We start from the raw sequence: 26583 nt of genomic DNA on the forward strand, positions 1-26583 counted from the left end.
ATTAATTAATTAATTAGTACAAGCACTGGGTACAGTCAGAAGCACGGGAGGGTGAGAGAATTCACCAGAGCCAAAGGGGAGAGCAGAACAGGCAGACTGACGAAATACACTGCTGAGGGGAGCAGCGGGCGGCAGGAGAGGCCCATGCGCCATGTGGGACCCTTGCCCGTGGCCGGGGATCGAACTGGTGCTGCAGAGGCTGCGGGCAGCTTTGCAGCCTAGTGCTCAACCGCTGCGCCACTGGGGAGGCCCAACTCTAAAGGCTTTTTAGTAACTTTCAAGTTTTTATTATCTGGTAGTGCAGTTCTCTACCTCCCAGTCCCATTCACATACACTTTGATATTTGAGGAACATGGTTTTTTCCAGTCAGGGGTAACTACCAATCCTGGCTTTGTTATTTACCAGTCCTTGGTCTTTGGACAATTTACTCAGCCACCATAATGTCTGGTTATCACATCTCTGGAATGGGGATAATGGTAACTACCTTAGGAGATTGTGAGGATAAATGACATAAGCACAGCTCTCTTGTCAATTACTTGACAGCCCAGTAGATACTTAATGTATACATTAATTTCTAAGAAAGTAGATATGGTGTGATATAATAAAAGAAAAACTGAAGTGGGGAATTTGAAGCCTGAATTCTACTCTCTAATTGTGTAAACTGTAAATTGAAAAATTGTATGATCTTGGACAGATAATCGTTCACTCTCTGAACCTTTGTTTTCTTTAGAACTGTAATTCAAAAATAACTAATGTTAAACCATCTTCAAATGAATTATCTTTATTACAAGTTTATTTAAATTTCCAACCTTACCAAAATTTGTTTTACAAGTTTTCTTTCTTCTCTTTCATTGATTGCTTGAATTTTGCTACTTCTTTAACAGCAGGACAAAGAAAATGCTCCTCTGACTTTTATCATCCACTCTAAAGTTGTTTGTTTGCTCATTGCTTCCTAATTGTGTTTCCTTTGCTGATTTCTACTGAGGTAGTGTGTTCATTGTAGTAATTTCTGGTCATGGAAGCAATATAGCATAGTGGCTAAGAGTATGAGCTCTGGAGTCAGATTATGTAATTTTTTTTTAAACTATCATTTGTTTACAGTACTGTATATGATTCATGAATGTAGGATTCTGCCTCTTCAGGTATATTTTACCATACCACACCCACTACCAAGGTATCCATAGCCCTCCAAGGTTCCCATAGTCCATTGTGCCCTGTTCTGCCTTCCTCTCCTTCTTCCCCTTCTGGTAGTCTCAGTTTTACAGTCAAATATCTAGGGTTTGACTTTGGTTTGGTGTTGTCTGACTCTGTCTTCTCTGTATTCCACATGGAGCAAAGACATCTGGTATTTGTCATTTTCCTTTTGTCTTGTTTTGCTTAGCTTAATTCCTTCATGTTGTTGCAAATGGCAGGAGTTCATCTTTTTTAAATAATTGAGTAGTATTCCATTGTGCATATATATACATCACATTTTCTTAATCCTCTCATTTGTCTCTGAGCACTTAGGTTGCTTCCGTAACTTGACTATTGTAAATAATGCTTCAATGAAGGAATAAATATGTCCCTTCAAATTAGTGTTTTTAATTCTTCATTGTTTATTAATATTTGCCTGTATTACTATATATTTACCTTTTATTTTTTTTATTTTTTTTTTTAAAAGATTTATTTATTTCATTTTATTTATTTATACATGCACTGGGTACAGTCAGAAGCGCGGGAGGGTGAGAGAATTCACCAGAGCCAGAGCGGGGAGCAGAGCAGGCAGAAGGACCGAAGTACACTGCTGAGGGGAGCAGCGGGCGGCAGGAGAGGTCTGCGCGCCATGTGGGACCCTCCTCCAGTGGCCTGGGAGCAGCCTGGGATCGAACCGGCGCTGCAGAGGCTGCGGGCAGCTTCGCAACCCAGCGCTCAACCGCTGCGCCACCGGGGAGGCCCTATATTTACCTTTTAGTCCTGTTTTTGCTGCATCCCATACGTTGTTGCAGTTTGTGTCTTCATTTTTGTCTCCAGGTTTCAAAATTTTTTTTCTTCAATACTCATTAATCCAGTAGCCATTCAGTAGTATATTGTTCAATTTTCACATACAGAGGTATTTTCTGTTTTCTTTATGTGATTGATTTCTATTTTGAAACATTGTAATCAGAGAAGATATTTAATATGATTTCAAATTCATAAGTGTATTGACATTTGTTTTATGACCTAACATGTAGTCTGTCCTGTGGAATGTTTGATGTGCACTTGATAAAATTGTCTACTCAGGTTTTTTGGGTGCAATTACCTGTATATGTCCATTTATCCTGTGTGGTTTACGTCCTCATTTAAGGCTTTTGTTTCTTTGTTGATTTTCTGTCTGTTAAATTTGTCCATTGATAGAGTGGTGTGTCGACGTTTCTTACAACTGTTTCCAGTGTCTATTTTCAAGATTAATAGTTGTGTTAAATATTTGGATTCTCCATTTGTTATTTGTTGCATATATATTGAGGAGTGTCATATTTTCCTCATATATTGTTCTCTTAATTATTATATAATGACGGTCCCTGTCTCTTCATCTTTTTTAGGTAGATTCTATTTTATCTGATATGTTTGTCATGTCTCCCCTTTCTGGAGTTTTTCCCCAACCATTTACTTTCAGCCAATTTTTACCTTTGGCGCTCAGGTGGGTCTCCTAGAGACAACATAAAGTTGGGTTTTATTTTCTTAGCCAACTGGCGACTCTGGGGCTTTTGATCAGTGAGGTAAGTTCATTTATATTTAGGGTGATTCTTGACATATGAGGATTTGCTACCACCAGTTTTGAGTAGTATTCCATTGTGCATATATATACACAATGGATATATATATATATATATATATATATATATATATATATACCAGTTTGTCTTCAGTTTTCTGGCTTTATCTGTTTACTTGCTCAGGTGTTTTTGTTTTTGTTATTTTTTGCTTTTTTTGGTGGGTTTTCATCTCTTCAAATTAGATAGCAGAACTTTCAACATTTCTGTTGTAGATATGTAGTGTTTGCAAACTTCTCACCTTCTTTTTGTCTATAAAGGCCTGTATTTCTCCCTCCTATCTGAAGTCTTGTAGGATATAGTATATTCTTGGATGACAGTTTTTATCTTTAAGTATTTTGAATATGTCATTCCATTCTCTCCTTGTTTCTGTGGTTGCTCCAGAGAAGTCTAATGTCAGCTTGATGGGGGTGATTTCATTGATTATATGCTTTCTTCCATCTGTCTTCACTGCTCTTTCTTTGTCTTTAACTCTTGGAAGTTTAACCGGTTACGTGTTTTGGTGTAGGTCTCTACATTTTAGATAACCAGGCATTTAGCTTGTATTATCAGTTCCTTCTCTGGGTTTGGGAAGTTTTCCTCAATTATTTCTTTGAATAATATCTCTTGTTTATTTTCCTGTCACTTGTGCTTCTGCAATACCTATTGTTCTTACATTTCCTTTCTGACTGGAGTCCAATAATACTTTTTTTTTTTAAGATTTACTTACTTATGCATATGTAAGTAAGATTTACTAACATAAGATTTACTTACTTATGCATACAAGCACTGGGGTACAGTGCCAGAGGTGTAGGGGTTGAGAGGATTCACCAGAGACAGAGTGGGGAACAAAACAGGCAGATTGACTGAAATACACTGCTGAGGGGAGCAGCAGGCAAGTCAGGAGAGGTCTGCTGTGCCATGTGGGTCTCCTCCCTGCCTGGGGATCGAACTGGTGCTGCAGTGGCTGCTGATAGCTTCATAGGTTGTGTCTTAACCCCTTGTGCCACCAGGGAGGACCTGAGTCCAGTGATTCTTAAAGTGTTTCTTGTGTGTGTGTGTGTGTGTGTGTGTATTTATCTTTCTAACAACCTGGTTTCTTTGTGCATTATCATCTTGAGGTCCTTGATTTGATCTGCCATTTGATCTGATTCTCCAGAATTTTCTGTCTCCTCTGTTGATCTTATTACATCTTGCATCTGTGTTATTTTCTTATATAAATTTTCCATTTATGTTTTTTGATCATTGGAGTTATTTTCAGGTCATTCACTTATTTTTCCGAGTTTTCTTCCAGTTCTTTGAATTTTTTATCATGGCAATTTTGAATTCTCTGTCTGATAGGAGAATAAAATCTCCCCCTTCTTTGTGGTTTGGATTCTAGAAGTTCTGTCCTTGTGATGACACATTCCCTTGAGGTGTCATGATTTCATGTGTCGTGTATCACTGTCTGCCCATTTTGCTTTAAATTTTCCTATTTTTTTTTTTTTAAGTGACTGTACTAGTAACTGAGAGGCTTTTCCAGTAGATGGTGGATGGTGCTGTGGGTTTTTTTTTTTTAATTTCTCCCAGCTTTATATGATTTTATATGTTGGGTGTTTCTTGTCTTCTATAGATCTGGCAACCTGGTATTGCAGCTGGTCAATTGGACCAGGTGCACATTTTCCAGGAGTCTAGATGTTTGTGGAAGTGGGGACAGGGAGTTGATTCATGCCTGTGGCAGCTCCAGCATTGCACCTCTCTGTAGTTCCAGACCTGAATCTCTGTGTACTGTGCACTTTGAGCTCCACAAAGTCAAAACCATCCTTGAAGAGTGGAGGGGATGGGATTATAGTCCAGCACACTGTTGGCAACTGGATCTGCTAGGAGCACCCCAATTTCTCCTCATATATCTTCCTTCAGTCAGTGGTCTGTGATTTCATACCAGTGAATGCTCCCCTTTCCTGGGCTGTTAACCAGGCAACAGAACTGTGATTTGTTAGGCAGCCTCCCATTCAGGACCACAACCTCTAGGTGTTTCTCCCCACCCACCTTTTGTGTAATGAAGTGTGAATCTCTTCTGGTGCTTCTGGTGCTGTCCGCACTGGTCTTCAGTATCCATGAGGTGTTCCAATTTCACTCCAAGTCAAGGGACCATCGGTTGCAGCACCTCTTTGGGTTAACTTTCAGATTATTCTCTCAGTAGCAAAGCCTGGAATCTACTCTGATGCCACCTTTGGGTTTGTGTGATTTTGAATCCCAGCTAGGTCAGTCACGAGACTTTGGGCATTTCTTAACTTATTTAGGACTCAAGCACATCATGTTCAAATAAGATTAGTCATAGACTCTTAGAAAGCTGTTAGGAATATTAAATGTGATAATGCATGTAACATGCTCTGCATAGTTCCCAGCATTTAGTAAATGGTAGCTTTCATTATCATCATTGTCATCATTATCTACTTCATAATTTGTCCTGGGAAAAAGGACGTTTGTGCTGACCAAGTGGATTATTATCTACCTCCTCACTCCACAGGCCAATTTTTTATTTAGTTGTGTGATCTTGGACAAATTATGTAACTTCTTTGAACCTGAATATATTTAATCTGCAAAATGAGAATCATGATAATACTTCTTAGGTTTTAATTATTAGGATTGAATGAAATAATGTATATGCAAGGATTGTAGTGTCATACAGGTGTTATACTTAAGAAGTTTTTTTTTTTTAAGATTTATTTATTTTTTATTTTTTATGCAAGAGCTGGGGTACAGGCCAGAGGCACTGGAGGGTGAGAGGATTCACCAGAGACAGAGCAGGGAGCAGAACAGGGAGAGGACCAAAATACACTGCTGAGGGGAGCAGTAGGAGAGCTAGGAGAGCTCTGCCACACCATGTGGGAATCTCCCTGGCCGTCCAGGAATCGACCCCGCACTGCAGAGGCTGAAGACAGCTTCACAGTGTGGCGCTCAACGCACTGCGCCTCCGGGGAGGCCTCAGGTGTTAGTATTTATTTCTTTTCTTGCTTACCTATGAAGGTTCTGCTATAGTTAGAAATGTGAGTTGGAAATTTGGGAGAAGAGTAGTATGGGATTATTTGTTTGAAACATTTCTTGATCTGATCTTTGCTTTCTGTTATTGCTACCATACCCAAGTTCAAATTTTCAACCTAATGTTAGTGGGTCAGTGAGGTATCCTAATAGTTTGCCAGTATAATCTATACTGTATCTTTCTTTTTCTTAACTTTTTGTCATGTGGTTTTTATATACTATTTACTTGGTAATAATTCCTACCACTTCGTGAAATGGACTGTGTACTCCCAATGAATTTTCTCACTCTCTGTAGCATGTTGCTAGCTCTCAAAATTCTAGGTTCTGTCTCTTTCTGAGTGCTTACCTATGTCTTCCCCATTTTTCTTATCTTTACAGACTAACAAACGTCACAACTGTTTTACATTGCTGCTTTCTATTTTGAACTCTACAGTATTATAATCTCTCATTTGCTAGAACTTGCTTTCATGAGTGAGTTTGACTTGAGTTTTAGTCTTCCCTCTCTAATAAGAATTTCTGGAGTACTTAACAATTCTAGGCATTATTGTTCAGTTAATACTTATTACTATGAGTGACTAGCTTCCCACCCAATATCCCTGTTTTTTCCCATTTGCTTTTTAATTGAGTTACTATTTTCTCAGTTGTAAGTGATATAACCCAACTTGAATTTTCTTAGGCAAGAACTTTTAGATTCAGGGAAAACCAGTTGTCGTTAACAGTAAAGATTCATTTGAGCTTCAATAAAAACTATAATTTGGGCCTCATGGGCAAACCAGTTTTCTCTGTGTGTGTCTTTCTTTCTCTCTGTATGTGGGGGTTATCATTCACTCTGATTGTAGACTGATTTTAGTCACCTATGTAAAATATGACTTTTATGTCTAATAGCTCAACTTTAACCACTAGCTTTAAATCTTTGAGTTTCAATCCAGAGCTCTGGGTTAGCTTGGGTCAGGTGCCCACCCCTCAGTAATCAGTTGTGATAAGAAAAGAGGGTAGAATCTCCTGGGAACTCTCTCAATGGGGGAAGCAGTTTCTAGGAAAAGGAGGGCAGTGTAGACAGTAACTTAGATATTCATTATATCACCCCTCCTTGCTTCCCTCTTTTCTTTGACCTTGGATAAATCATCTAAACTCTCTTAAGTAGCAGCTCACTCAATTTGTAAAATGCAGTTAATAATAATTTACTTCATAGAGTAGTGGTGACTGTTTCATGTGTAATCTGTGAAGCAGGGTTTGAAACCTCAGAAAAACAAGTATCAGCTGATGATAAAAGGCTGCCCCTTTGTCTATTTTACTTTCATACCTGTGCTTATCTGTTCTGGCCCCAAAACTTTTTATTTTTATTTATTTATTTATTTTTGCCTGTTGGAGCTTATCCTGCCACTCCAGTTTACTGACTTCGTGGTATTATCTCTCTTAATACCATCCTTGATAGCATCTACCATTTTTGAAAAGAAGAGGAAGAAGTTATTAACTTCAAACAGGTTTTTCAGATAGTCTTAGTGTAAATAAGTATTTATTATAATTAAATGAGTTATAATGATGGTAGAAATAAAAGCAATGGATTTGTTTGGTGATTCTAGCATTTAGCTCAGTCCCTACTCCTTTCTTATAGTAGTTTAGAGCAGCCATTGACCAAATCTAGTGTATTGGTGGCTAAGGGCTTATTGAAACTTCTTCTCCTCTTTACCTACATTAATAAGGAATCTTTTTGATGGTAAAGGACTAAAATTCAATCCAAATTAGCTTAATCAGTGAAGAATTTTTTTCCCTCTTACTATTTCATAGGTCGATTCTAGCTTTTGAAATGTCTGAATCAGGGACCTACTGATATCACTCAGCTGGTTTTCCAGAACTGCTTTGTTAGTATTGTCTTTTTTCTTGGATGGACAACTTTTGGTATTGCTAGTTATCTTTCACCACTACTTGTTCTTTCACGACTACTAGGTACTTCCCACTACAGTTTTCTAACCTTCAAATTGACTTTCTAACTGATCTGACCAACTCAGATCATGTACACATACCTGAAGTAATCATTGGGGTCAGAAGAATGGTATGCTAATAAGTTTAAGCCACCATCATGTGCTCCAGTTTCAGGACAGGGGAGAAGTCAGCTTTTATCAAGACATAAGGATTTCATGATGGGGTTGGGTTATAAATCAGAATTCAGTTACAAAGAGAATGGGAAATGACATGCTGCATAGTCCAAAACAACAAATAACTACTATATTAGGTGAAGTGGAGATTCAGCACCAGGAGTAACTCAAGTAATGATAGTTTATTCTTCTTTTTCTTTTAATGTGATTTTTTTTTTAACTGAATGAAGTTACCTGACATTGAAATTAGATTAAGAAATTAGATTATGGGTTCTCTCCACTATCCAAAAGTAGAATGTGCATGTTTGATATGATTTGGCAGATTTCTTTTCAGTGTGGGAATGTATTCCTTCCTCAGATTTTCCATATAAATCAATGGTAATAGCATCTGCATATTCAAAGATAGCTTATTAAATCATATCAAATAGGAACATACTACTTTTGTTTTTGTTTTTTTTAAGATTTATTTATTTATTTATACAAGCACTGGGTACAGTCAGAAGCCCTGGAGGGTGAGAGAATTCACCAGAGTCAGAGTGGGGAGCAGAGCAGGCAGAGGGACCGAAGTACACTGCTGAGGGGAGCAGCGGGCGTCAGGAGAGGTCTGCGCACCATGTAGGACCCTCCTCCGGTGGCCGGGGAGCAGCCGGGGATCGAACCAGCTCTGCAGAGGCTGCGGGCAGCTTCGCAACCCAGCACTCAACCGCTGCACCACCGGGGAGGCCCCCATACTACTTTTGGATAGTGGGTGGGGACAAACCTGTATTGCTAACTAGTTGTGCCAACTTCATATCACAGCTTGGATAACATTTAGTCCCTTAATGGAAAGATGCCTGTGTGCTACTTTGCCTTAATGATAAGTCTTTGAGTGACATAGTGAAGGATTCCCAAATATTTGTTCATAGATTAACCATGTCAGAACCAAATAAGATTCTTATTTCTCATTACAGTCTTTTACCATATGGAAATTTGGGTTGGAAGATTAAGTGTGCTGAAATTTGTATTCTTTTTCTCCATCTTTATAGTAGTTTCATTTTTATTCTTTCCCCTGTAGATTATTTATTTTATATATTTTTTACATCATTTTTCATTTTTTCACAATTCCTGCTATGAGTGAGACCATCCAGTGTTTTTCTTTTTCTTTCTGGCTTATTTTGCTGAGCATGATCCCTTCCAACTTCATCCATGTTGCTGCAAATTGCATGAGTTCATCTTTTTCGGTTGCTGAGTAATATTCCATTGGGTATATATACCACATCTTCTTGATCCAGTCATCTATTTTTGGGCATTTGGGTTGTTTCCATGGCTTAGCTATTGTAAATAGTGCTGCTATAAACATAGGGGTGCAGGTACCCTTTGGAATTAATGTTTCTGTGTCCTTTGGGTAAATACCTAGGAGTGGAATTGCTGGATCATATGGAAGCTCTATGTTTAGTAGGTCCAGAAATCTCCACACAGCTTTCCATAGTGGTTGGACCAGTTTGCACTCCCACCAGCAGTGCAGGAGAGTTCCTTTTTCTCCACATCCTCGCCAACATTTTTTGTTGCTAGTTTTTTTAATGTGTGCCATTCTCACTGGTGTGAGATGGTATCTCATTGTAGTTTTGATTTGCATTTCCCTGATTACAAGTGATGCTGAACATTTTTTCATAAGCCTGTTCTCCATTTGCATTTCCTCTTTGGAGAAGTTCCTTTTTAGCTCTGCCCATTTTTTGACTGGATTATTTACTTTGTTTTTGTTGACACTCTTCAGCTCTTTGTAGATTTTTGTCATCAGTCCTTTATCATTAGTGTTGTATGCAAAGACTTTCTCCCAGGGCTTCTCTGGTGGCGCAGGCAGTTGAGCGCTGCACTGTCAAGCTGTCTGCAGTCTCTGCAGCGTGGGTTCCATGCCGACCGGCAAGAATCCCACATGGCGCAGCAGACCTCTCCTGTCTTGCCCGCTGCTCCCCTCAGCAGTGTATTTTGTCAGTCTGCCTGTTCTGTTCCCCACTCTGTCTCTGGTGGATCCTCTCACCCTCCCACACATCTGGCCTGTACCCCGGTTCTTGTATAAATAAATAAATCTTAAAAAAAAATTTTTCCCAGTCAGTGGGGTGTCTCTTTGTTTTGGTACTCTCTCTTTTGCTGTACAGAAGCTCTTTAATTTGATGTAGTCCCAGCTGTTTATCTTTGCCTTCATTATCACTGCTTTGGGTGATGAGTCTTTAAAGATGTTGCTGAGATGTATGTCATGTAGTGTTTTGTCTGTATTTCCTTCTATATTTCCTTCTGTATTTCCTTCTTTTATGGTTTCAGGTTTTATGTCTTGTCTTTAATCCATTTTGAGTTGGCTTTTGTACAGGGTGTGAAGTAGTAGTTAAGCTTCATTCTTTTGCATGTAGCGACCCAGTTTTCCTAGCACCATTTATTGAACAAACTTTCTTTGCTCCATTGCATATTCTTTGCTCCTTTGTCAAAGATTAGTTGACCATAAATCTGTGGGTTTATTTCTGGATTTTCTGTTTGGTTCCATTGGTCTGTGTGTCTGTTCTGTTCCAATACCATGCAGTTTTGACTACTGTGGCTTTGCAGTATAGTTTGAAGTCTGGGCATGTGATACCTCTGTTTCCTTCTCTTTTTTTTTTTCCAGGAGAGCTTTGACTATTTGGTGTTTTTGGTGGCTCCCTATGAATTTCATCAATATTTGTTCTGTTTCTTTGAAGAATGTCATTGAAATTTTTATTGGAATGGCATTGAATCTGTAAATTACTTTTGGTAGGATGGCCATTTTGATAATGTTAATTCTTCCAATCCATGAGCAGGGGATGTCTTTCCATTTCTTTGTGTCTTCTATTTCTTTTAACAGAGTTTTATAGTTTTCTTTGCATAGGTCCTTTACCTCTTTTAGGTTTATTCCCAAGTAGTGGATATTTTTTTGTTGTTTCAATAATAGAAGGGATGGTTTTCTTGATTTCTTCTTGAGATTTATTGTTTGTGTATAGGAAGGCTACTGAGTTTTGTGTGTTGATTTTGTATCCTGCTACTTTAACTGATCCACTAGTTTAATTAGTTTTTCTGTAGAGTTTTTGGGGTTCTCTATGTATATTATCATATCTGCAAATAGTAATAGTTTAACTTCTTCCTTCCCTATTTGGATTCCATGTATGTCTCTCTCTTGTCTTACTACTCTGGCTAGGACTTCCAGTATTAAAAAGCAGTGGTGAGAGTGGACATCCTCGTCTTGTTCCAGATCTTTATTTATTTATTTTTTAAAGATTTATTTATTTATTTATACAAGCACTGGGTACAGTCAGAAGCGCAGGAGGGTGAGAGAATTCACCAGAGCCAGAGCAGGGAGCAGAACAGACAGACTGACGAAATACACTGCTGAGGGGAGCAGCAGGTGCGGGCAGGAGAGGTCTGTGCGCCATGTGGGACCCTTGCCGGTGGCTGGGGATTGAACCGGCGCTGCAGAAGCTGCAGGCAGCTTCCCAGCCCAGCGCTCACCTGAACCGCTGCACCACTAGGGAGGCCCTTGTTCCAGATCTTAATGGAAATGCTTTCAGCTTTTCACCATTGAAAATAATATTGGCTATGGGCTTGTCATGTATGGCTTTTATGATGTTGAGGTATGTTCCTTGTATCCCAAGAATTTCAAGGGCCTTTATCATAAATGGGTGTTGTATTTGTGGAAAGCTTTCTCAGCATCTACTGATATTATCATATGGTTTTTATATTTCTTTTTGTTGATGTGTTGGATTACACTGATTGAGTTTTGGATGTTGAACCATCCTTGTCTCCCTGGAATAAATCCTTCTTGGCCGTGGTGAATTATCTTAGGGATACATTGTTGGACTCTTGATAGCTAAAATTTTATTGAGGATTTTGCATCAGTGTTCATTAGAGAGATTGGCCTGTAGTTTTCTTTTTTTGTGTTGTGCTTGTTCAGTTTTGGTATTAGTGTAATGTGGCTTCATAGAACGTGTTTGGTATTATCCCTTCCTTCTCACTCTTTTGAGAGAGTTTATGAAGAATAGGCACTAATTTGTTTCTGAATGTTTGGTAGAATTCATTTGTCAATCCTTCTGGTCCTGTGCTTTTGTTTTTGGGGAGGGTTCTGATTACCATTTCAATTTCACTGATTGCAATTGGTCTATTTAGGTGTTCTATTTCTTCTTTATCTAGCTTTGGATGATTGTAGAGTTGTAGGAATTTGTCCATCTCTTCTAGGTTGTTGAGTTTGTTTGCATATAACTGTTCATAGTAGTTTCTGAAAAATAAGGAATGCTTCGCAAATTTGCATGTCATCCTTGCGCAGGGGCCATGCTGATCTTCTCTGTATCATTCCAATTTTAGTATATGTGCTGCCGATGCAAACACTGAAATTTGTGTTCTTAACAGGACCTAGGTGGTTGCATAACCAGGTTTGGAAGGACTGAATAATTTCCAAATAACTAAAGATTATGCCTCATTTGGGAAACTGCTGTGAGGAAAAAAAAATAAACTGAAATAGAATTGATTAGAAAAGACCTACCTTCCATTTAAGAAACTCCTTTGGTTTCAGAAAACAGGTTATTTGAAAGTCAGTGAACATTTTCTGAAAAATCTGACTTTTATCTCAGATTTTTATCTCAGAGTGGTGAAGGTAAGTCAGATTTGATGAAGAATCCAAATGTCATCTGTCATCTTTCTAACTCCCCAGTACCTTGTCCCTTTTCTTGTCAACAGGAAAGGATTGGCTGTTTTCTTAGGAACTTATAGAAAATTGTTTAAATGTGAATGGGCTGTAAAAAAAGAGTTTGCTATGTAGAAATCAGAATTTTTTTTGTTACAAAATCAAAAGATAATGGAAATGTGCTTTTCATGCAAGATTAAAATGTTTTTCCTAGATGATTTATTTATTTATTTATTTATTTTTTACAATTTGCTTACCTACAGAGCTCTGGGCTTTTTAGTAATTGTATTTTGAGATATTGTTTCTGTCCATGTAAGCTCTATGAGGGTAGGTACCTGATTGTTTTGTTCACAGATGTATCACTCGTTTTTTTGGAACATCAGTGCCTATTGACATATTTAATGTTTCCACAAATACTTGTTTGTTGTTGGATTACTAGAGCATGTCTTCTCTTTGTTTCTGTGAAGAAACCAAGAATGCCTGACCTAATGTTAAATGATAGGGTATAATTGGTAATTTGTTTAAATCTGTGCTACCTCTAGTGCAGTCAGATAACATTTTAAAATTATAAGTAGTACAAAGATATAGGTGGGTTTTCCCTTCCTGCTGTCTCCAATTTTTTTAAGATTTTGCACCTTCATTAATTTTATCTTTTTTATGATAAAACCCCCCTGGGATTGGGTGAGGCGGAAATTATTCTCACTTTGCAAATGAAATTTTTTTTTTTTAAATAGAGGCATGTTTTATTTATTTGTTTGTTTGTTTGTTTGTTTTGTTTATACATGCACTGGGTACAGTCAGAAGCGCGGGAGGTTGAGAGAACTCACCAGAGCCAGAGCTGGGAGCAGAGCAGGCAGAAGGACAGAAGTACACTGCAGAGGGGAGCAGCAGAGGTCTGCGCACCATGTGGGACCCTCCTCCGGTGGCCAGGGAGCAGCCGGGGATTGAACCGGCGCCGCAGAGGCCGCGGGCAGCCTCGCAACCCAGCGCTTAACCGCTGCGCCACCGGGGAGGCCCGCAAATGAAATTTAACCTTAGGGAAGTTTAATGAATTGCCTAATAGCATATAGCTAGTAAGTGGCAAACTTTCTGATCCTTAGGAAAAAACACCAAAATTGTAGATAACATACCACGAAGAGAAGTGTTACCATAGCACTTAGGAGAGTGCTTTGTACACAGAATGTTCTAAATGGAAAATATTTAAATTTGCTGAAAAGAATGGGGATTAGTAATAGAATAGGAAGCTGAGATATGAAATAATGAAAGGTATTAAGAAGTCTATTTTTACTAGATTGGAGAGGGAAGGTAAGTCTTATTTCAAAAGCAGTGATCTCAAATTTGACATACAAGAGCTAGAAGCCAGTTCTTTGAACCTGCAGTATATTATTGCAAAGTTCTAATAGCTGCCTGCTGAAATATCTTTGTTGGATTTGATATGTCTGGAAAGTGTTGATAAGCAATCTAAGCTATGAAGCATGGTGATCGGATGTAGAATAATAATGAATAGTTAGCTATGGTGATTATTAATGACATTGTTATACACATCACTTAACATTAGACAGTCGTTTTTCTGGATTGTTAATGAGGTAAGATACTGGGTGACTTTGGGTTGATGTTTAAAAAAAATCCTTGTATTTGGTAAAGGGGTTACTGTCTTATGACAGAAGTAAACATTCATCAGGGGCTAGTGTGAGAGGGAATTTGACTAGATACAAGGAAACATTTGGGGTGATACAGGTGTTCTGTATCTTGATTTGTGGTGGTGGTAGTTATACAGCTGTGTGTTTGTCAAAAGTTCATAGAGCTGTAAACCCTGAAAAGGATGCATGTCATAAATCATCCATGAGTAAGAGGTACACTCAAAGTGGATCAGAAAAAAAATAATTATAATAAATTAAAAATTAAAAAACAAAATTAACATAAATCAGAGAAGTTCTACAGGGGAGGGGTAGGGAGAGGGATCAAAACAGGGGCAGATAGAGTACAGGGGACTATGGTGATGGTTCATAGGTGAATTGTGGGTGGGAATTTTACAGGGACTATACCTGAGAGGAGAAAGCATGCATTGTGCAAAAAGGAAGAATGATGTAAAATATATATACAATAAAAAAAAGTTGGGGGCCTCACCGGTGGCGCAGGGGTTGAACGCTGGGTTGCGAAGCTGCCCGCGGCCTCTATGGTGCCGGTTCGATCTCCGGCTGCTCCCCAGCCACCAGAGGAGGGTCCCACATGGCACGCAGACCTCTCCTGCCGCCCGCTGCTCCCCTCAGCAGTGTACTTCGGTCCTTCTGCCTGCTCTGCTCCCCGCTCTGGCTCTGGTGAATCCTCTCACCCTCCCGCGCTTCTGACTGTACCCAGTGCATGTATAAATAAATAAACAAACAAACAAATAAATAAAAATATATGCCTCTTTTAAAAAAAAAAAGTTGGGGTTTAAGTCTCCTGTTTGTTTTGTGCTTCTTTGCTTTTTTGTGCCCGTTTCCTTTTATTCTTTTCCTTCTCTAAATGTTTTTTATTTATTTATTTATTTTTTAAAAGACAGTTTATTTTTATTTTTTTAAAGATTTATTTATTTATTTATACAAGCACTGGGTATAGTCAGAAGCGTGGGAGGGTGAGAATTCACCAGAGCCAGAGCGAGGAGCAGAGCAGGCAGAAGGACCGAAGTACACTGCTGAGGGGAGCAGCGGGCGGCAGGAGAGGTCTGCGCGCCATGTGGGACCCTCCTCCGGTGGCCAGAGAGCAGCTGGGGATCGAACCGGCACTGCAGAGGCTGCGGGCAGCTTCACAACCCAGCGCTCAACCGCTGCACCACCAGGGAGGCCCCTCTAAATGTTTTTATTTCTTCATTTCTAATGGATATTTTCAATGGCTATAGAATTATGGGTTGACAGTTCTTTTGACACTTAAAAATGGTGTTCTACTTCTTTCAGAGGTTTCATATAGTTTCTGATGAAAAATTTGCAGTTTTCCAATTCATTCTTACCCTGTAAGTAATGTGTCATTTTTCTGTGGTTGTCCTCAAAATATTTCTTTGTCTTTAGTTTTCAACTTTTTTATTGCAGTATCTGGGAATGGATACTTTTGGGTTTATCATGTTCAGAAATGCTGAACTTATTCAATCATTAGGTTTATGTCTTTCAGAAAATATGGCAGGTTTTCTATCTTTATTTCTTCAAATTTTTCCCCTGCACTATACTCTTTTTCTTGTCATTCTGTAACTCAAATAACAGAAATGTTCCCTTTTTTAATGTTGCTATATAGATCCCTGGGACTCTTCGTGTAAAAACAATTTTTTTTTCTATTGTTAAGATTGTATAATTTCTTTTGACTGCTGCTGTGGAACTTCTTGACTGTGTGTTTTTAATTTTGGTTATTGTCCTTTTTTATTACAAAATTTTTGTTTAGTTCTTTCTTTTTATTGCCTATATTATCTAACTTTCCATTAATTAAAAATGGTTACCCTTATTTTTGGGAACAATTTTTTAATAACTGTTTTAAAATCTTTGACAGATCCCAGTCTGTGTCATTTTTGTGTAGTCACCTGTTTTAGCTTGTAACTTTTATTTTTAATAATTGTAGATTCATAAGAAGTTGTAAATATAGTGCAGAGGAAGACTGCACACCTTTCATCAGTTTTCCTCCAATGGTCATATTAGTTTGCTTGCATTTTGGTCAGAGAACACACACTTTGATTTTAATTCCTTATGAATTTATAGAGGATTGAAGTATGGCAAGGATATGTTCTATCTGTTTATGAGCACTTGTAAAGAATATATTTTGCTGCTGATGGATGAAATGTTTTATAAGTGCCTGTTAATTCTGTTGGCTTATGGTACTGTTGAGTTTTCTTGCTGCTTTTCTTTCCAGTCCTATCAGTTGAGAGGAGTTTTGTCACTAAAATTATGAATTTGTGTATTTCCCTTTTTGTGTATTTTTTTGCTTTATGTATAATGCAACTTGGTCTAGAACATACACATTTAAGGTTGTTATGACTTGGTGGATTGATTTTTGTCATGTAATTTTCCACTGGTAATATTCTTTGATGTGTGGTCTACTTTATTTCATAATACTATAAGCACTTCAGCTTTCTTATGATTACAGCTTGTATGATATATCACTATCATTCTTCCAACCTATCTTTATTAGTACATTTGACATGAATTTCTTATTTATAGATAGGTCATATTTTGTTTATTGCTTCTGTCAATCTCTTAACTTGAATTGCTGCTGTTTGATGTAGTTGTTGTTATGTGACAAATCTACTTTTGTCTGCTGCGAATATTATATATATATTTTTCAGGATACAGAATTCTAGTTTGACAGTTTTGTTGTATCTTTTGCCAAATTAGGGAGAAATTTTAGTTTCCTTTATTTAAGTCCATTTTAGCCTGTTCTCTTCTCTCCTTTGGGTCTCCAGTGATATAAATTTTGAACTTTTTGTTACAGTTTTACAGGTCTCTGAGCCTCAGTTCTTCTCTGCCCCCTGCCATTTCCCAGTGATCAAAATCTGGTCTTAAAACTTGTATACAAGATTTATAACATGATGACGATTAGCTGGTGTTTAAAAAATGTTTTTATACTACTGCTAACTAAATGTGTGGCATCTGTTTATTCTTCCCCAAAGAAAAGAATCAGACACTTAAAAGACCAGTTTTTATTTTTTAACATTTATTTATTTACGCATGCAGGAGCTGGGGTACGGCCCGGGGGCAGGGGGGGGAGGCGTGGTGAGAGGATTCACCAGAGACAGAGTGGGGAACAGAACAGGCAGATTGACCAAAGTACACTACTGAGGGGAGCAGCGGGTGAGACAGAAGTCTGCTACGCCCTGTGGGTTGCACCCTGCCTGGCCGGGAATTGAACACATGCTGCTGTGGCTGCGGATAGGTTCATAGGTTGCATTTTAACCCTTGCGTCACCAGGGAGCCCTTAAAAGACTAGTTTGAAAGATGACAAACTCAGTCCTCCAAAATAAAATTGAACCATCTGAACTTTACCAGTTAGTCATCCCAAAAGAAATCTTAGTTTGTATTCACTCATATCTATATACCTTTAATGTAATAGCAAGGATAATCGTCTTTGAGATTATCCATTAATATATTTTTATGATTTATTAGGATATGTCATTTTCTTACAACAGTCCCCTGTGGTAGTTACTATTATCATCCTTATTTTGCATATGAGAACATTGAGGCTATGATGGATTGAATAACTTGTTCATGATATATGACTATTAAGTGCTCTGTCTTAAAATAGCACTTCATGTTCTTTTGACAGGATACACCTTACATAGAAATATTTTCCTATTATTTTACAAAGTTAGTATCTCCACTAGATATCTTGATTCTCTGCTCCTGTAGATGTTTTTGAGCCTCATTTTTTTCTTAAAAATATGTTTCTTCTACCAAAAATTATTCCATCAAGTTCACATTCTAAATCACGTAAACATGTAATCTTTTCTCATTTCTTTCAGCCATCATTTCATTTTCCATTAACTTTCTACCTTCTGTAAGATATTGTAGGCCCTTTCTACTCTCATGAAACATTTTCTTTAAGGTTGATAGTGACCCTCTTTTTTTTTTTTATTGTAGTAATATATATATAACAAGACATTGGCCACTTTAACTATTTTTAAATATACAGTTTTGTCATGTTATGTCAAGTATGTTTATCACCCCTTTTTCTAGATTTCTTCATTATCTCAAACAGAAACTCTTAATCAGTTTAAGTCCCAACCCTTTACCCCTTGATAACTTATAGTCTACCTTTTTTGCATACACTACATTTTGTGCGTCTTTTGCATACACTACATTTTGTTTTTCCATTCATCTCTTGATGGGCACTGGGTAGTTTCCACCTTTTGGCTATTTTCAATAATACTATGAATATAGGTGTACAAATACTATTCAGGTCCCTGCTTCCCACACTTTGGGTTGTATATTTTGAAATGGAATTGCTGGATAATAATTCTTTAACATTTTCACACCGTAGTTACACCATCTTACTTTCCCCTGAGCAGTGCAGTAGGTTTCTAGTTTCTTTATATCCTCATCAATACTTGTTTTTTTTTTTTTAACTTTGTAATAAGTCAGCCTAAATGAGTGTAAAGTGGTATCCCTGTGATTTTGATTTGCATTTCCCTAATGATTGTTGATATTGAGGACCTTTTCATGTGCTTCTTGGTCATATCTGTTAGCTGTCTCTGGAGAAATAGTTATTCAAATCCTTTGTCTATTTTTAAATTAGGTCATGTGCTTTTTGGTTGTTGAGCTGTAAGAACTCTTTACATATTTGGATATTAATTGCTTCACAGATGTGTTATTTGCAAATATTTTTTACCATTCCATTGGTTGCCTTTTTACTCTGTTCATATTGTCCTTAGATGTACAACAGTTTTAAATTTTGATTAAGTCCAATTTGCCTTTTTTTCTTTTGTTTACGCATTTTGGCATCATGCCAAATCCAGTGTCATGAAACAAAATTCCTTTATATTTTTCTCAATGCATTTTATTTTTCTAACTTAGGTTAAGTTTTTGATCCATTTGTAGTTAATTTTTGTATTTGGTCTACAGATAAAGGGTCTATTTTTGTGCTCATACATGTCAATATCCAGTTAAACACCATGCATTGGAAATCCTTCCTTCCCTGTTGAATAGTTTTGGCACTCTTGTGGAAGTCAGTGGACCATATGTTTGAGAGTTTATCTGTGAACTCTTTATTCTTTTGATTTTATGTGGCTAATGCTAGAATCACACTGTTTTGATTTTTATAGCTTTATGTCCTGTGTTTTGAAATTAAAGTCTTCCAACTTTTTTTTTTTTTTTGACATTGTTTGGCTATTTGAATTATTTGGAGATTCTCATATGTGTTTTATGGTGGGTTTTTCTGTTTCTGAAGAAAATCATTGGAACTTTGATAATGATTTACATTGAACCATAGACTATTTACCATAGTATTGTCATTTTAATATTTAGTATTAATATTGTCTTTTCATTTGTCTTTAACTTCTTTCAGCAACATTTCATGGCATAAGGAAAATAAAAGGTCACTATCAACCTTAACAAGTAGAAGGGGCATAAATCAGTTTGCAGTAGAAAAGTTTTTGAAAAATGAACACATGAATTAATGTTTGAGAGAAATGTTATTAGAAGATTACATGATTTCGAACCTAAACTTGATGAACTAGTTTTAGTGTGAAGACACATATTTTATAGAAGGTAAATGATTAAATGAGGTCCCCAAAAATGTAAAGGAGGACAGAATCAAGATACCAAGTCTAGACATTAACCTTGTAAAATAGTAAAAGGACATAGTAAAACGTAATCATATTCCAAGATGTAATGTTTACTAGTCATGTCCCCACTTTCATTCTGATTTTAATAATTTTGACTTCTCTCTTTATTCCTAGTCAACTTAAAGGTTTTTTCAGTTTTGTTGGTTTTTTCAGAAGACCACCTGTTGGTTTTGTTGGTTTTCTTTTTTATTCTATTCCCAATTTTATTAATCTCTATTCTAGTTTTTCTTTCTGCTAGCTTTGGGTTTAGTTGCTCTCTTTTCCCCTTTGTTCATTAAACTGTAAAATTAGATTATTGATTTGAGATCTTTTTTCTTTTTTTAATATAAGTGCTTATAGCTATACATTCTCTCTCAGCATTGATTTCCCTGCCTTCTCTGAGATTTGGTATGTAGTGCTTTTGTTTTCATTTGTCTTGGGCTGTTTTCTGATTTCCCATGTGATTTCTTGACTTACTGGTTGTTTTAAGTGCGTTTTTTTTCCTTTCCACATATTTGTAATTTCCCGGTTTTCCTTCTATTACTGTGTACACAGTAATTATTATTGTGTACACAGTAATAATATATAACTTATTTCTTTGTAATAATTACTGTGTACACTTCTATTTCCTTCTACACTGTATTAGTGTGTAGTTTCATTTCATTATGATTAGAAAAGATACTTTGATTTCTTTCTTTTAAAGGTTATTAAGATTTGGGCCTCCCTGGTGGCGCAGGGGTTGAGCGCTGGGCTGCGAAGCTGCCGGCAGCCCCTGCAGCGCCGGTTCTATCCCCAGCCACCAGTGAGGGTCCCACATGGCGCGCACACCTCTCCTGCCGCACCCTCTGCTCCCCTCAGCAGTGTCCTCCGTCTGTCTGCCTGTTCTGTTCCTGCTCTGTCTCTGGTGAATCCTCTCACCCTCCTGTGCTTCTGACTGTACCCAGTGCTTGTATAAATAAATAAATCTTTAAAAAAAAAATAAAGGTTATTTAGATTTATTTTATGGACAGTGTCCCATGTGCACTTGAGAAAAAAGTGTATGCATCCATTGTTGGTTGAAGTACTGTGTATTTCTGTTAGATCTATCAATAATTGATTATATGTTACTCTTTTTTAAAAAAAAAAAGACGATTTACTTATTTATGCATACTAGAACTGGGGTACAACCCAGAGGTGTGGAGGGATGAGAGAATTCACCAGAGAGAGTGGGGAACAGAATAGGCAGATCGGCTAAAATAAACTGCACAGGGGAGCAGCGGCTTAGACAGGAGAGATCTGCTGTGCCATGTGGTAGCTTCCTGGCGGGCAGGCAGGGGATAGAACTGGTGCTGCAGTAGCTGTTGGATAGCTTCACAGTGGGGTGCTTAACCCCCTGGGCCACCAGGGAGGCCCTGTATGTTACTCTTGTAACTCTTTTCTTATTGATCTTTTATCTGTCTGATTTGTCCAAAGTTAAAAATGGGTAATTGAAGTCTCCAACTATTATTTGTAGATTTGTGCATTTCTCATTTAAATTCAGTAAACATTGTATATTTTGAAACTTAAGTTTGGTTTATAGGTTTGTAATTTTTATATAACCTCTTAATTTAATGATGTTTGTTAATATATAACTTCTTTGTTTCTTTTATTCATTTTGACATAAACTATTTTGTTTGTATGAGTTTATAACCATTAGAGTTTTTTTTTTAGCTATTTGCTAAAATTATTATTTTGTCTTTTTACTTGTAAACTATTTGTGTCTTTAGGTCTAAATTGAGTTTTGTATAGACAACGTGTAGTTGGCACACTTTCTAAAAATCCACTTTGTCAGTCATTCTTTTAATTGGATGATTTAATGCAAAATAATTACATTTTAGCTACAAAATTTGATTTTAAATTTTTTTATTTCATTGTTGACATTCTCTTTTACTCACCTTGAACATTTTTAAGAGTTGTTTTAATGTCTGTCTAGCAAGTTTAATGTTTAGACTTCCTTGGAATGGTTTCTGTCCATTTACTTTTTCTCCTCTGAATCAACTGTTTTCCTTTTTATTTCTATGTCTTGTGATTTTTTATTACTGCAAATTGACCATTGATTATTATAATTGGTAACTTAGATATCAGATTTTTTGTCTTCTCAGTTCTTTTGTTTTTATTGTTGATAGCTATAGTAATCCATTTGTTTTGAGACTTTTTCAAATTGTTTTTGCAAAGACTATTTTTTATTGTATCTGATTACTGAGATCTCTTCCTCCAGTTCATCTTTAGCTAATGTTTGGACAGAGATGTTCTTGAATACCACATGCTAAGATAAACAAAAGAAAACACATTCTCTACCCTCTCAAAAAAAGACAGAACCACCTCTTCCAGTCTTTGTAGATTGGCTCTATTCCAGGGCACTCCTTTGCCACTTAAACTTGCTCTGAATTTAGGATCAGTCTGAAGTGAAAGGTTAGGGTTTTAGGACTTAGTGTATATTTTTGCCTGAGTGTTTGCATGACTTTCTAAATTCCCTTGTATTCATAGCTGCTTTTGAATGACCTGCTTTCTGAAAGAATCTCACTTCAGTTTATCCCCTGGATCTAAGTGATCTCTTGTATGTCTTTACTGTAATCTCTTGCCTGAGATAACTGTGAGTTTTGCCTAAAAATACATGATTTTTATGTATAGTATATCATTTTTTCCTTGTGTCACCGCATTCTCATACCTAGTAAACAAGCATGTCCTTACTAGTGCATCTAATCCTGAATGATATTTTACCAGGAGTCTTATTTTTGTAATTCAAAACTATCCAGAGAACTAAAATTTACAGCAGTATTCAGTTGAGTAATTTTCTTCTGCTTCTTTTTTTGCTTTAGTTCTGTTGAGAGATAACATAACTGGTTCTTTCTCCGTCCTAATTAATAGCTGACACTTAAGAATTGTGAAATGTTCATTCTTTAGGAATTCTTGTAAAATGTTATATTTGCAACTAATTATACCTATCTTTGTGTGTTCATGTGGAAGTAATTCTTCAATGTCACTTGCTTTTTTCAAAATACACTACTATAATTGGTCTCCTATTAGAAGGCAAAAGATTTAGTTTATTGTAATTCTATGACATTGATTGGTTTCTCACTTGTAGATCATCTCCTCTACAATCCTTCAATTGATGATTAAGCTGTATGAAAGTAGAAGGAAGCTTTGCTTCATGCCTAAGTCATAAAATTAAGTGGAACAATAGGACTATATGCTTTGGTTGTTATTCCTAGTAAATTGTTTTTGTGATTGGATTACTATTAATTTCTATTAAGGGCTTAAGTTCTAATACTAGAATATGGACTTTAGGTTTGGGGAAGTATTATTCTTCAGTATTTTATAAAACTTTAGAGTATTGAATAAAAGGAGTCATTTCCCCAATTTTATGATTGGCTATAGATATCTCATGTATTGTATAACTTTTCCTCTACATTTAAGTGGAAGCCTGTGACCCTCTCCTCATCTAAGTGTCTTGATTCCCTTTAGCCTCTCGTGTGGTAAGCTTTAGTAATGCTAATAGATTGCTTTTTGCCCATTTTATTTCTCTGATAAAAGTTCATATAATTTTTGTTTATGGATGATACTGAAAAAGCTAATAAACCATTTCACATGACTATAAAATTAAAGTGTATAATGATACACTAGGTTCAAAGACCTAGTGGCCATGTACAATTAACAGAGGTAGCTGGTTTTCCATTAACAAATGCTTGGTCAAATTCTATGGTCAAGCAAAAGTCTGATATCCCTATGTGAAAACAGAAATCATAAATAGGATTACTGAATTGGAGAAGGATTTAACATAATGACCTAAGAATTAAAATATAATCAGTTTTTTTGATATTCATTTTAACTTAGTCATTTATTAGGAGATGGTGAACTCAACTACAATATTGATTTGATTTTTCAAATCAGCATCAGCTGATCTTCCTAAAATTCAAATTGTCATGTAAAGTTAAGAAAAATATTCAAGTGAGCCTTATATTCTAAAAGTCAAAAATATGTATCACAAAGAAAAAAGAAATTTTTCTTCAGATCTGCACCTCTGAAATTTGAAAAATAAGTGTAGGGTGGGTTGGTTTTTTTCCAGGCGGTAAACAGAATTGATATTATTAACAATTTTCTCCATGATCAGTTCCCACTTGTACATTGATCCATTTTAAAAACCATTTAAATTGACTCTACTTTTTGGTCTTCTAAGAAAATATTTTAAGTGTTCTAAAATCGAAGAGTGATTTACACCTGTGACTTAACAAAGAGTATAAAGTTTATAATTGTCTGGTTTTAATTGCTCTTTCAACTTTTTCTAGTTATGACTGTACATGGTCTGTAGAAGGTGAATCTTAATTTGTTGTTTCTTTTTTATTCTTGAACTCTGGAGAAGCAAACTGAATTTTCCTAACTAAGTTAAATGAAGAATACTTGGGATTATTTGTGTGTTACTCCTGCTCCTGCCACACAACACAGAATAATGTGAATTTATGTATTTCCACTTAACACTGGCTGGTACACCTTCACATTGCTATGTACTTGCTTATATTAAATCTAAATAACCACTTCAGAACAAAAGCCCATGTTTTTTCTTTACTAATGACATCCTTAGAAAGTGCTTCGAGAAAGAGAACCCTTATGAAAACCCAATACATTTTTATAATTAAAAATGTTTAAGTTCAGAATTTTTTAATACTAAATTCTACATTTTAGAAATTGCTTTTTACTTATTGCCTTATAAAATATTTGTAGTCACAAATATACGCCATTTGTTTTTGATGAGTGTTTCTCAAATGAAGATAAATGCAGTAGTAGTAAGGGAAAATGAAAAGTATTTGTTTCATTTCTATATGAGGGAAAGAGAGCATATGTTGAAGTCACTTGCATAGTCAGTTTGTGGTGATTTTGCTGTTTTTCTACCTTAGAAAGTTAGAAGGTAAAAAAAAAAATCTATATATGGAGTAAAAAAGAAATTTTCTCTTCTCCCAGTACTCATGTAACCTTATAGAAGATGTTAAGTACATATAATATGTAACGGAGAGGGCAAATTAATGCTAAAGGTTATGCTTTATTCTTAAAAGAGGAAGTGCTTATAGTATGATCCAAAAACTAACTGTGTGTTTATTTGTTTAGGATGGATTGGATGCTTTGGTATATGATTTGGATTTTCCTGCCTTAAGAAAAAACAAAAATATTGACAACTTTTTAAGCAGATGTAAGTAATTTTTTGTGGTGGTTAATGAAAGACTGTATATAACTAAATCTTGACTTTAATATAAACCCTTTTCCCTGTACTTTAGATGCTTTGGTTATTTTGCTAATAATTCCTATATAAAATGAGTAGGAAATGTGAAAGAAACCTTATTAGTTTGGATCCTATCAGGAGAATCTATAAAATATTTTGTAAAAAAGAAAATGAAAGTTATTTAAGTTTTATAGATGTTCTTTTCTAAAATACTTTTTTGATTTGATAGGATACTGTCATTCTAAAATATGATTAAAAAACTAGTGATAAATGTTAAAATAAAAAATAATTATACAAAAAATAAAATATGATTAAAAATTTATTAAAATAGTTTCAAACTTTTGATTTTAAGAATTGATAATAAAATTTAGATCATAAAATTCTCCCCATCCCATTACTTTAATAAGTTCCTAAGCCATACCTGTTGATACCCTTAGGTAGGGTTGGTTTTCGTTTTATCTTTCAATTTTGGTTACATATGTTTGGCTAGAAAGTTTTATTTTTGTAAATAGTCAGGTATTTTACATTGTTGTGATTTTTTTTTTATCATTTCTGTACTTTGTAATCTTGCTTTGAAATCTTTGTGATGTGTGTGTGTGTATAAAGTATACTTTCCTGTACTTTGAAAAATTTACGTACTGATTTTACATTTTTTAAATTTTGTATTTTATAAAAGTATTTATTAATCCTTAATTTTACTTTGGAATATGTTTGCAAGATTCTGAATTTTGAACTTTTTACCTGTAAAAGTTTTCTTAATTTCTTACATCTTACCAATTGCAGGAATGTTTTATTGCTGTCCACATTATTTACCCCTCTGCTTGGCAGTGTAGTAAAAGAACTAAAATGATGGAGAAAGATGACCATTTCTCATTCAGTGGGGGGCGGGGCAAAGAATAAATGTGTATTAGCACTAAAGGGGGTAGATAATTTTGTATAGATGACATAATAAGGAAGTAGTGGTATCCCAGAGGAAGGCGTCAACCCAAGTGCTTGAGGGGATAAGTAGTGGCTGAGGAGGCTATACAGGATTAGATCTTGTTCAATAAGTAAACCGGTCAACTAAAATAGAGGGGCATGTCATTTTAAGTTGGTGATCAACATCTGCAAAGAACTGGAAATGTGCAGCAGTATGCAGTTGCAATATCTAGGCACTGCTAGAGTATTATTTGAAAAATACCTAGAAATAAAACTGCAGAATTAATACAAATATCTAAAAACTCTTTTGTGCTATTTTTTTTTGCCAATCTTTTTGTCAGATTGGGTGTGTGGATGAGAGATCTTGAATTTTATTCGAAGGTTTGGGCACAAAATAATTTTTTTTGCATTAAAACAGTCAGATTTTTATATGCTTGAATCATGTAATTTTTTTTCAGATTAGTTTTGATAATTTTAGAGCTCATTAGGACTACTTTTGACTGCTTTAGAATTATGTATGGTATACTAGGTTTCTTTAGGCAAAGAGTAGTAGTATTTTGATCTAACAGTATATTATGTGTAACTTTTACTACCGTATTTTGCGTATTCTGACATTT

At 36.0% G+C, this 26583-nt stretch overlaps 1 protein-coding gene and 1 non-coding gene across 3 annotated transcripts in view; one reads left to right on the plus strand and one right to left on the minus strand.

Moving 5' to 3' along the window:
* Nucleotides 1-26583, plus strand: part of ROCK1 (Rho associated coiled-coil containing protein kinase 1) — a 129766-nt gene that overhangs the window by 13868 nt on the left and 89315 nt on the right. The window contains exon 2 of one of the 2 annotated variants that reach the window (XM_037508756.2): nt 24937-25018. In XM_037508756.2, coding sequence (XP_037364653.2) covers nt 24937-25018 — 82 coding nt within the window. Of the gene's footprint in view, nt 1-24936; nt 25019-26583 lie in introns of those variants that run through there. The other variant, XM_037508755.2, reaches the window with a different exon arrangement.
* On the minus strand, nt 12141-12247 carry LOC119243904 (U6 spliceosomal RNA). Its single transcript, XR_005124888.1, has one exon. It is a non-coding gene; the product is annotated as a U6 spliceosomal RNA (small nuclear RNA).

This window comes from Talpa occidentalis, unplaced genomic scaffold, assembly GCF_014898055.3.
Source record: "Talpa occidentalis isolate TD23 unplaced genomic scaffold, MPIMG_talOcc4v2.1 talOcc4.13, whole genome shotgun sequence".
NCBI lineage: Eukaryota > Metazoa > Chordata > Mammalia > Eulipotyphla > Talpidae > Talpa > Talpa occidentalis.